At 39.3% G+C, this 12657-nt stretch overlaps 1 protein-coding gene across 1 annotated transcript in view; it reads right to left on the bottom strand.

The window, feature by feature from the left end:
* The window catches only part of SGIP1 (SH3GL interacting endocytic adaptor 1), a 200216-nt gene that overhangs the window by 14171 nt on the left and 173388 nt on the right, over positions 1–12657 (bottom strand). The window contains exons 19-20 of the mRNA XM_027058950.2: positions 10422–10533; positions 3444–3599 (exon numbers count right to left, since the gene is read on the bottom strand). Of these exons, the coding sequence (XP_026914751.1) occupies positions 3444–3599; positions 10422–10533 (268 nt within the window). The remainder of the gene's footprint in view (positions 1–3443; positions 3600–10421; positions 10534–12657) is intronic.

The following is a 12657-nucleotide window of genomic DNA, read 5'->3' as shown; positions in this document are numbered from 1 at the left end:
TTGGTATTCTTAAAGATTTGTTAGCTTTGCTCAGGTGTCTCTCTATACGTCAGTCACCCAATGTATCTTGAAAATGCTTGTCTCAATGACAAATGGAATCAGTCAAGAGTGTGAGCAGCCTCTGTTCACTTTCACATAATAAGGAAACTGAGGGCCCAAGTAATTCAGTAACCTGACATACAACTCACTTACTGAATGGAAATTAGAGGTTAAGAAGACAGAAGGATGACAGTAATAAAGTGATGAAGGCAGGCCAGAAGTAAGTTGGTATGATCCAGCCTCCAAAAGTCAAACAAATTAAGAGAATGAGTCAAAAAAACATCAGGGCTTTAAAACTGCTACTGATCTGTTAGGAGGGAGTGGCTGTGGGGGGCTCAGTCTCAGCATGACCCATGTGAATTCTGCTGGGCCCTGGTATAGGTTGTTGAGGACAAAACAAATCTCTACAACTGTGGGCATGTAGGATGTGGATGGAAAAGATTCCCGGCGCCTGAGACACTGCCCCTGGGTAAGCTGAGCTAAGGATGCTGATGAGGGCTGTCTAAACTTGTATTACCTAAGAGCATCCAAGTTACCCAGAGGCTGGAGATAAGAGTGATAGAGAGTCAGTGAAATTAAGTGATTTGCTTATGGGAAACAGCTAATAAGAACAGTCAGGATTCCAGCCCAGGTCAGTATACTGTAGGTCATACTTTCCCACTGTACCAAAATAGAGGTACAGAATGAATATCCAGTAACATGTCATTAATTTGTACTAAGCAGATCTGAATAGTTGGGAAAATTTCAATGACACTATTTTTTACAGAAATGTATTTTCTAAGTTTAATAACAAATTAAGCTAAGTCATATATCTACGATAATTCCTCAGAGAACTTGCTTTAAAAAATATTCAAGAAAGCTTTGTCAATCAGATAGAGATGCCAGTTACTTGGAGAGGCGATTCTTGAATGCTCAAGAAGTCTTGAGAATTCTTTAGTCTTATGATTGGCTTCACGATTGTTCCCGAATATTCTTTATAAGCAAACCTCTTTCATAATGGGAAAGTAGAAGTAAACTTCAATTTGGTCCCTGTCAATGGGTTGCAAACCCAAAGGTGTTCAGGTGCCGAGCTGCGAACCTAAATGAAGTCTTTCAGAACACATAAATGAGAGAATTGGCTGGTCTAAGGCAATAGATATTAAAAGGCTTGTACTGTGATCGAGAAAAATGCTCGCTTATGCTGCCTTTTAAAAACTAGGGCTGGTAGTAGTGATGTTAGAGCAGTCTCGCATAACAAACCCACATAAGCTACATGGCCATGAGTTACCAATCACAGCCCTGACACAATAATCAAATATTTAGAATTTGTAAGGTCCAAATGAGTATTTTTTATTCTTGTTTTAGCAGATAATAATAGTAAGGTAAGGGTCTATATAATATTGTGTCAGGCAAAAACATACTCAGGGTGTTATTTAATTCAATTACTAGGACTGATATATTAATATAAGTATAAAACTCTTGCATATATGATTAAAAACCTGGCCACATAATGGCCTAAAAATGCAACAAAAACTATAACACCCACACTCGTCTTATTAACAAACAAACCAGTGAGATGATGGCACCTAACTCCTAATTTCAGATGGAGGAACCTTGACAAATAAAATTAACTGGCTCAATGTGAACGTCAAAAACAGAGAGGGAGAGTGAAATAACAAGCTTCTGATTTCCAGTCTTGATTGCTTTACGTTTATTTTTCATTTAATGCGTGACCATATATTTCCACACTTTTAAACCTGGAATCAAGTTTACCAGTTAAACCATCACAAGGACCAAAGAGGAAGAGGTGATCTTGGTAGTCACCTGACAGATCTGTGACTGTTTTGTCACCACTGAGTGAACAAGTCTCAGTGAAGAAAGCAACGATGTTGGTCCTTAAATTCCAAATACCGACAACCTTTAGCTATTTCTACATAAATACCCAGCTTGACTAAATTCTTTAAATGATAGTTGAGTTGTTCATTCATCGAACAAATGTTAGTTAAGTCCTTACTAGATGCCAGGTGTAGTGGAAGGTACTGACGATGTGGTGGTGAACTAAGAGATGTGTTCCGTTCTCTCATGGATTTTACAGTCTAGTGGGGGAGATGGATGAATGAAGAAACACAAACAGATATATAATTATTAATTCTAGCAAGAGCAACAAGGGAAAGAAAAGGATACCTTGAGAGGGAATAACAAGAGGGCATATTTGGTTTAAGAATGGGGGTTGGGGGTGGAAGAGGAGTGGAATGGTCCAGGGAGACAAGGCAGAGCTGAAATCTGAAGAGTGAGTCAGGGTCAGGTGAAGAGGGACAGAAATAGTGTCAGAGGCGGAGGAAACAAGCACACAAATCCCAGCCTGTTCTTAAGCCTGGCAAGCCTGGCTGGAGCTACCAGGATTCTGAGGCAGGACGGTGGGAAATGGTAACAGAGAGGCAGGCAAGGGTAGATGACTCTAGGTCTCAAAGGCAGTGGTAACAAGTTTGCATTCAGGTACAGACGCAATGCAAAGCCACTTGAGGATTATACGTGAGGATGGCCTGATTCACCTCACAGAAAGTGACTCAGCTGTTGTGTAAAAAATGCAGTAAGGGGGCAAGCTTGGATGCAGGAAGAGAAGAAGGAAAGCATATTCAGTGGTCCAGGAAAATGACAGTGGTCACTTGGACAGGGAGGTCACAGTAAAGAGAAAAAAATGGCCACTTTAGAGAGAGATTTTTGAGTAAAATATGGACTTAATGATAAGAAGCTGTCAAGAATGACAGTTTTTTGTCTCATTCATTGCCGGTAATTAACTTGTATAGTTGATCATTTTTAATAGCTCCATACACATGTATGTTTGTGTGAACCCACATGCATGTAGGTATGATAGGTCCATGTTCAGATTTAACAGTTAGAAAATGTGAATAGTATATTTATATAAACAAATTCACATTAGCTTCTTTGAATACATGTACAGTTCCATTAAAACAATCACCATTACTGCAAAATTATGTATTTCACGAAAAAGACTTTCAAGCTCATGTGAAGACGAGCTCACAGTTCAAATATCATTTGACTTTAAAAGATGCTAAGACAACAAATGGATTTTATTCCTTTTATTGGGCTCATTTCCCACTCTCTTCATCCATTGTTTACTGATGGCAATGAATAAACAAACTGTCACTGATACAGCTTTTATTACTCTAAATGTCTCTTCAGCCCCTTGAGATGGTTGGCCGTTAGAATACATATAAGCATCTACACACGATTATATACAAAAGATTTTTACAGGTAGCAAACTTCTGGGTTGAATCTACAAACATATCTGAGTAGCAGTAATTTCTCTACCATGCTATTTTCTTGCTAAGGTATATCCTTCATCTAAGTATCCAGTGCTAAGCGACACACATCTCTAAAAAATTTGTGCAAAATATATTTACCAGCAGAGAAGTTGGGGATTTGGCAGGACGTGTTCTAACCTGCTGAAATTTATCACCCGAAAAGTCAGAGCAGCTGGCGATGGATTGTTGGCAAAGTGTCTGGTGATGCCGGCAGGAAAAGACAACACCATCTCTCCAGTAATCTTCACGATACATCTGGCATATCAAAACACATGAGAGGAAAGAGAGAGAGGAAGCCCAGGTCAATAAGCTGTGAATCAAAACAGTTGGGAAAAAGAAATGATTTATGTAACAATAGTACAATAGCAGGAGAGACACAAGGTAAGCTCTTAAACAATTCCGCTGTCAACTACTAAATCATTTCCAAGACCTGAGAATGCAAGGTTTGTGTTAACACTTATCCCAAAAAGTCGCCATCTGTTGGATGTGCTTTTGAACTGTAAGAAAAATGCAGCCTTTCTCTTTCTGTAGAAATGTCTATCTGTTCACCTCACAATAGAACCACCTATTTTGGTGGTTATTTTGGTCTCTGATTTCTGAATCTTTGGCAACATATTTGAAGATAATAAAATCAAACGCACAACATTATCACACTATTGACTGGGTCTTATTTTAGTTCTCAGTAACATGATTGATGTCTTGAATATGTTCTTTTCTGTACTGAAGAGGTAAACTCCTTGCTTCCATTTAACTATATATTTATTCCATGTCTATTCGGTTGAAACTGTAAAAATCAGTCATACAAGTTAGCACAATAAGATAATAATTTGAAAGGAAGAATAACGTTTTTTAAAAGTGTTTTGTTGAGGCACAATTGACATACAATAAATGGCACTCATTTATAGTGTAAACTTCCATAATTTTTTATATATTTTATACCTGTGAAGCCCTCATGCAATCAAGTTAAGGAAAATACCCAGTACCCCTAAGAGTTGCCTCACACATTTCTGTGATCCCTCTCTGCTGCTTTTCTCCTTATCCCTAAGCAATTGCTAACATAGCTTTCTGACACTGCTATTAGTTTGCACATTCTAGAATTTCATGTAAACAGAATCATAAAGTATGTAATTTTTTCATCTGGCTTCTTCCACTCTGTAATTAGAGATTCATCTATGTAGTGTATGCATCAATAGTTCATGACTTTTTATTGCTGTGTAGCATATGGCTAGCCCACAGGGGTTTTGTTTTTTTTTTAATCCATTAATTTGTTGAAAAACATTTGGACTCTTTCCAGTTTTTAAGTATTACAAATAAAGCTGTGGTGAATATGTTTGTACAAGTCTTTGTATGGACATATGCTCTCATATCTCTTGGCAAATAAATGTAGGAGGAGAATCACTGGATCACACTGAAATCAAATAGCATTAATCCACCAACTTTGTTCTTTTTCAAAATTGTTTTTCTTCTGTAGCCCCTTTGCACTTCAATATGAAATTTAAAATCATGGTGTCAATTTCTATATAAAATCAATGTAGTTCCAATTCACCCTTTATTGCCTGCACTGAGAAAATTATTGAGCCCTTTGTATATACTTTTTCTTTGCCAGCAGGCACTATGTTAAATTTTGTCAGTAGAGGGCGCTAAAAAGACATTGCAGGAAAAAGAGATTTTTCCTTCCCCTTTCCCGGGTACTTGCTAGGCTGGCTTCCACAGTACTTAGGGCATACCTGGTGCTAGGCTCTTGCGGTGCCAGAAGCTTGTGTGTGGGACCTCTGCAGAGCATGTGGCATCCCCAGTGTGTGGGTACTGCAGCCCGTGTGGCTTTGATAGTGCCTGGTGGTACAGGCAGCTTCCCCAGCATCTGGCCCCTGTAGTGCATGTGTCTGGGCTGCCCCAGTGCCCAGATCCTGCAATGTAGGTGGGTTCTCTGGCTCCAGTCTCCTGTCACGTGCACACCTTCTTTCTCCACAGCCAGCTTCTGCAGTGCATGGTGACCTGCAGTACCCACCACGTGGCCATTAGCTTCCTCTGCCACCCCCAAGTCAGTTTGCTGTGGAGTATGCCTCGGTGAGACACCTCCTCGTAAACAGCTGGGAGTGTGCTGGGCTTCCCCCGTATCATGTCTGAAAACACTTAAGGAAGAAAGCTAGGCATTCATATGGCACACCTCACCTCTCAGGGGTCACTGTCCTTTACCTGAGATCCAGGGTCTGGCAAATCATTGTTCACATGTTTTGTCCACTTTCAAGGCATTTTCAGGTAAAGAGATAAATCAGTCCCTGTTATGACACTTTGGCCAGAAGCAGAAACCTCAAAAGGATTATTCTTCTTTAGGAAACAGTAAATATTTAAAATGAGTGAACTTCTTTACGACTTCCCTTTACATCTGGATAACTTACCCTTGTACTAGTTCTATAACTTTAAGTTCAGGACTGTACTTTCTAGGGAAATTGAGATTAATAGATGGAAACTCTGCTCAACATCTGAGCACAGGGAGCGCCATTTGCCCCGTAGTCATTTCGTATGCTGTGTAACTGTGATTGTTGAGACACACGTGTCTCAGGGGAGATGGCCTTTGGTGCATAGTTAAAATAGCTTATGGGAAGAATTGCTACAGCCTCTTATGTATAAGGCCAGGTTGAGGTCAAGGGTGGAGGGCAGGAAAGCTTCCTAAGGTAGCCATGTTCCCCTTCTCTCCCCTCATTCAGATATGGTCATCCATAACCCTGCGTTGCTCTGGATGAAAATTTTGGTTTCTGGCAGTTTGCACATCCATCTCTTCTGGAGAGTACTGTCGATTCCCCACTTGGGATACCTGTTCTGCTGTCTTCCTTTTCTTCATTTCAGCTACATAAACCTTGCATTAATTACTGGGGCTGAGCCCAGACTTCCCCTTAAGCTGAGTCTATTCTCAATGCTTTTCAACATGTGGATGTGCAGAATACTATTTCACGACTTCAGAAGAAAACAATAATTAGTCAGAGCATTTGTTAAATCAGAGTTCAGTACCTACCGTCCCTCAGTACATTGTTGTCAGCAGCAGTGGCTGAAATGTTTTTCAATTGGTAAGGGATCTGCTCAGTGACTTTTCCAGGTTGCTCAAAATGAGGTGTAAGTGGTGTCTTGGTGAGGGATAAAGTTTCTCTTTTGAAAGCCAGTCAGCGAGGGGAGGCAGTGGCATTATTTAGTCAATAAACATTTATTGACTCCTAATCATGTAATGTTTGTTTGTTTGTTTTGAGTGGGGAGGCCATTTAAAAATCAGCAAAACAGCCCCGTCTTCAAAGGGCTCATGGTGTTGCGTGGCTGATGAAAGAAGTAGCGAATATAAACCAGTGTAAGAAGCACCAAGCTTCAAGGGGCGCCTGGGTGGCTCAGTCGGTTGAGACCGACTTTGGCTCTTGTCATCATCTCGCAGTTCCTGAGCTTGAGCCCAGTGTTGGGTTCTGTGCTGACAGCTCGGAGCCTGGAGCCTGCTTGGGATTCTGTGTCTCCCTCTCTCTCTGACCCTTCCCCACTCATGCTCTGTCTCTCTCTCTCTGTCAAAAATAAATAAACATTAAAAAAAAATTTTAAAAAAAGAAGCACCAAGCTTCTTCATGTATATTACATTTCTGTACTGCATGTCAACTGTCACAGATTTATAATTTATTTGCTGATTTAGTGATTCATCCATTCAGAACTTTACTGACTTATTAATTCATCCAGTATCTATTTCCAGATCTGAAATTTTCTACACAAAATGAATATTTTCAACCCATACTCACTAAAGGAAAATATTTGTTTAACTTTAACGACTGTTCTTATCAGTATGCAATGTGGCGACATTACACGTGAGCTTGAATTATGGAAATCGAAAATACTGCAATATGGAAATATTAACAAACTCATGTTATGAACAAAGTTCGAAATCATGAGAATCCCCACAAATGAAACATTTGTCAAGAATGGCAAAATTTCAAGGTCACCTGGCTAAGTGACTTCTAAACTGGGTTCTCCCTATTGCCACAGGCAGTACCATGTTAGCCATCCAACAGAAATGCTGGCCGATTTTGGTTAGGAAGTGTGTGAGTTTGACATATGTGAGGTCATAAGAAGTACAAGGCTCACATAAACATGACTTTCATGCACTGCTTTGATAACCAAGCCCACAGTCTCCTCTGTGCATGTGCAGCTGTCCGCCCTTTCATTGGTTTGGGTACTAGGCAAACTCCTTTCCATGTTTCAAGACTCGGTTCAAAGGCAGACCTTTCTGAAGCCTTCCTTCATAGTTTGTTTATTCGGCCTTCCTTAGTTTTTCCTGTATAGGTTCCTTGGATAGATGTACGGATTTTTTTTAAAACAGTTTTGTAGGTTTTTTTGCACATATCTTACCCATGATTATAAAGCGAGCGCTATGTCTTGGGGGCAAATTACACAGAATCTAGTGCACAGTAGGAACTCAATAAAATGTTAAAATAAATTCATACACTTAACATTATCCATATAGAGAGTGTCTATGCAGTGTACCAGCTATTATGTAGTGCCCTAGAATGGGCAGGGAGAAACAGGACAGACATGGTCTTCACCCAAACTTCCAGTTTAAGTGGGGAGGCAGACACTTAGATAAATAATTGAAATATGATGATAAGAGAAGGAGAGCACATAACACAGAAATGTTGCTATTTGCATAGAGTGGACAGAGAAGGGCTCTGATAAATCTGCTGAAGAATCCTGAAAGAGGTGTGGGGGCAATCACCCAGGTAGCTGGAGAAGATTTCACCCAGGCTGAAAGGGCAACAAATGCTGAGACCCTTAGATGCAGACGAGGTTGGCCAAATGGCAGAGAACAGCCATAAACCCAGTGTGGGGAGAGTGGAGTGAGTAAGAATGCCAGTGATGGAGACAAGATCAAAGAGGTGGTAGCTGAAATGGGGGAAGGGTCCCAAAGGACAGATAATGTAGAGCCTCATAGACTATTCTAAAGCATTAGGGTTTTGCTTTGAACAAGACAGGAGGGGTTTGAGCAGAGGAGTGATATTTCGACAACAGATTTTAGGGGGCAAAAATGGAAGTTCTCCTACCACCAATTAGGTCTCTCTGAATAAATTAATGAATGAAAGCCAATGAGTAAGCAGACAAAAGAGAATTCATTCTTGGGTGATTCCCAGTGTTTTTCATGCTGGTATAGACATCTCTCCTGACTACTTTTTACTCTTTCTTATTCTTTTAAAGGTGTGTTTTTCCCACTTTTCTCAAGTCTGATGAGCCTGAGCTTTCTAAGGTATAGGTAGGTCAGTCAATAATAAGTATAATCCTTAGAACTGGTATTACAGAAAGTTATACAAATTGTTCAAAGAAGAGTCTACAGAAATACAAGTATGTGTATATGAAGTATGTATACAACTTAAGCACATGGTGCTTAAGTGCTCTAACAGTTCAAATGCATACTCTGTAAGAGTAGTTTTTAATTCCTATTGATATGTGGATGTGGCAAATTACCATCCTGCTTTGAAGATGAAGGAGAGAAGACATGGGGGAAACCAGAGTGCTACAGGCTGAATATTTGTGTTCTTCCAAAATGTATATACTGAAATCTGATCTCCAATATGACGGTGCTTGTTGGGAGGTGATTAGGTCACGAGGGTAGAGCCCTCATAAATGAGATCAGTGCCTTTATAAAAGCGACCCCGAAGAGCTCCCTAGCTTCCCTCCCCCACCCCCATTTAAGGTTACTATGAACCAGGACGCCGCTGGCTCTGGTCAGATACTGAAACTGTTAGAGCTTTGATCTTGGGAAGTCTTGGGGACTTCCCAGCCCCAAGAACTATGAGAAATAGGCTTCTGTGGTTCAGAAGCCGCTCAGTCCATGGTATTCTGTTATAGCATCCCAAATGGACTAAAACACCAGAGTCCATAGTGTTTGTTTTTCTACAATAGTCTGGGCCTAGAAGAAAATCTAAATGTTGTTGAAAAGGACATAACATTTAGGGAAGTTGATAGATCCCGCTGGCTAGATAGAACACCTAAGGTAGAGTTACTAATCATGTTGCCCAGCATAATATTGTTAGATTTAGACTTAAAAAAAACTAGTGTTTCTGAAGTGTAAAGAGGAATCACAACTACTCATATAAATTCCCACTTAAAATATATGTGGAGATCCAAGTTTTCATTATAGTTAATTATCGCTGTTTCAAAATTTTTCATAAATAGTCTAGGGTCCTGTGTTAACATTTATTATTTTTCTAATTCTTATTTCCATGGATACTAAGATTTTGTAAGTCCTGGTCCTTATAAGTAAAAAATAAAAAGCAATTCTTTCCTCCCTTAGGTTTGTCCTTTGTTTACCCATCACATTCAGACCTGGAATTGTGAACAAACGCACTATGCACACACATAAGATAAATGCTATAATTTTCAGGGAATCCATAAACTTCCTGAACTCTATCTATGGAACTCCTTATAGAAAGGCAAACTATTTAATCATATTATATATGCATTCGGGTCAAGTCTACCTTCAGTATGTACTGAAATAAGTGAAATCAGGCTCATGGAATTACAGAGTAGAGTGGTGCATTTTTCTCAAGAGTTTACTTTGCCGTGATTATAATTTTTTTGGCCAATTTCTCCTTACTTCATATAGATAACATATAACCTGTCTTCTTACTAATCTCTGTGTTATGAACACAGCCATGTGTTTTGTTCCAATGCACCATGTTTCAGCTTATATGTGAATGATTCAGATCCATTACAAACTAAGACAATAAAGACATGATCTAGACATTTACTTTTGTGAGATAACAAGTGTTTTCACTGTCTACGTGGTTGGGTTAGGATTGTCTATAACTTGCATTCACAACTGAACCAGAGATTTCTGGATAGTAAGATAATAGATTATTGGTCCTTTGGCACGTTTTTAAAAAAGCAATGAATTAATATTTCTAATTAAATTTTCTCCTCCATTCTAGGTATGCTGTTATTGTTAACCAATTTTTTTTTCTTGGTTTTAGGATAAGGAATGAAATAGTTATAACTAGGGTGTCCCCCACTGAATGGGATAGAGTTTGGAGAATCCAGTGGACCAAGCCCCAGGCTTACTTGCTTGGATCTGCTCCTTTGAAGTAGGCATTGACTGTTTCTGTAAATGCCGCTGCAACAGGGAGGGTGTCCTGGGCTCCCATGGTCAGGGGGCTGGGTCCCCTGGAAGAACCTGCATGAAATGGAAAACTTTCATTTATTATGGACATAGGAGACATATTAATATGTGTGGAACTAAAAGTCCATTGAAGGATAAAAGGATGAAATCTATTACTGAAAACACATAATGTGCTAAGAACCATGTGTGTATATTTAACATAGAGCTCAAGTATTTAAAAGGAAATATTTGGCTGGTTTACAAACAAACACACTTGAAATTAATTCAATTGTGTATTTTTCTACAGAAAAAAATCCAAGCAGAAAATAAAGTCAGAGGGGGTTTTCAGTGTTTTAAATAAAGCGTAAGGCAGTATTTGAATGACAGTTTGTACAGCAGGTTAGTTACTAAAGAAAAGTTACTAGCTTCTTATTTCAGCATTTACCCTACACAAATGCCCACACACTCAAAACTTCTTGCGTTTCTTTATTTTAAAGAGACAAATGGCCATGGATTATCATGTTACACACTGTCCTTTCCTGGGTTATTTCTGTTTTGAAATGCCCAATTAACTTCAGATCAAGTAGGCTCAAGTTTACATGTCCAAAAACATACATGCCATAAGGTACACCTTGACTTAACACAGACACACAAATGCATCAATTTGCACTATAAACAGTCACAGTGCTGCTCATGTTTACTGAGGACCTGCTATATACCATGTGCTGTGCTAGATACCTTACAAGAATCCCACAAAAGCCCTTTAGGATAACCATTATGATTTCCATTGTATAGAAGAGAAAACTAAAGCTCAAAGCGATAAGGGACTTGCCCAAAGTAACAGTTAAGTGGCAAAACTAAAATTCAAACCTAGATTTGCTGTCCTATAAAGCTCATGTTTTCCCCCATTATACCATATAGTTTGTCTAAAGGAAGCATTTTCTTTTATGGTTTTGATAGAACTTGAGGTTTCTGAAAAGAGCAAAATTTAACGTTGTTTTTGCTGTTTGCTGTCTAGGCATGGTACTGAACAGTAAAGTTTTCATAATGACAAAGTATTTGTGTTGGCGATCATTGCTTCTCCTTCTTATCAAACAAAACACATTTATTCTTCCCCACCCTAAAGCAGATTACATATTCTGCTTTTTTTCTTTTACCTTCAGTAACTTCTGTAATCTTCTCTGGCTATTAAAAAATCTACCCTTTGGGGCGCCTGGTTGAGCATCGGACTTCAGCTCAGGTCATGATCTCACAGTTCTTGAGTTCAAGCTCCACATCGGGCTGGCTGCTGTCCGTGCAGAGGCCACTTTGGATCCTCTGTCCCCCCCTCTCTCTCTCCCCACCCCCTCTCATGCTGTCTCTAAAAAATAAATAAACGTTAAAAAAAAACCCTACCCTTTGTGTATCTTCCCCCTCAATAAAGTTTTCTCTGGCAATTCTCATTCATGCAAGTCTCTTCTTGTGCTATCTTCCCTTAGCTTTCAGTATCTTGGACTTGGTAATCGATCAACAAACATGTGCTTACTATTTACTATGTATAAGACACTATGGTAGGTTCTGGGGATTCAAAGTCAAATTACATATTATCTTTGTCCTCAAGGAGTTACAGTTCAGTGGGCTAATATTATCATCAACAACATTCACTACCAGCATTACCTCCATCACCATTATTTGTTGCATACTTACTATGTGTTTTACATATATTCTCTAGGTAAATGTTCAAAGCAAGTGGAAAGGTCAGGGAGGGTTTCATTGAAAAAGTGATGTTGGAACTGAAGTTTGACAGTGAATACGATCTCACGAGGGTGAGAAGGAAGAAGGCCCAGCATATACATATGTGTGGAACTGAGCAAACATATGGCATTTTGAGAAACCACAGGAAGTATGGCACTGTTTGCATGTGAGTGGGTGTGAATGCAGTGGGTATTGAAAGGGGAGACAAGGGAGGAAATGAGGTTTGGGCAGAGGTTAGAAATTAGGTCATGAAAAGCTTTGTTTATTTAGGAAAATTTGTTGATTTTATAGGTGATTTATAGGCATTGAAATCATAATCACTTTTTGAGAATTTAATACAAAACTATGGATGCTTCTCAAAGCAGAGTGCACCCATACACAGCATTTATATAATTTGAAATAGTCCTTAGGAGTCCTGAAACAGACGTTAAGAACACTGTCTCTAAAAGATGGGAGGCCTCTGAA

This window comes from Acinonyx jubatus, chromosome C1 (assembly GCF_027475565.1).
Source record: "Acinonyx jubatus isolate Ajub_Pintada_27869175 chromosome C1, VMU_Ajub_asm_v1.0, whole genome shotgun sequence".
NCBI classification, from domain to species: Eukaryota; Metazoa; Chordata; class Mammalia; order Carnivora; family Felidae; genus Acinonyx; species Acinonyx jubatus.
Note: the sequence above shows the minus strand (reverse complement) of the source record. Positions and strands in the feature narration are given on the sequence as shown.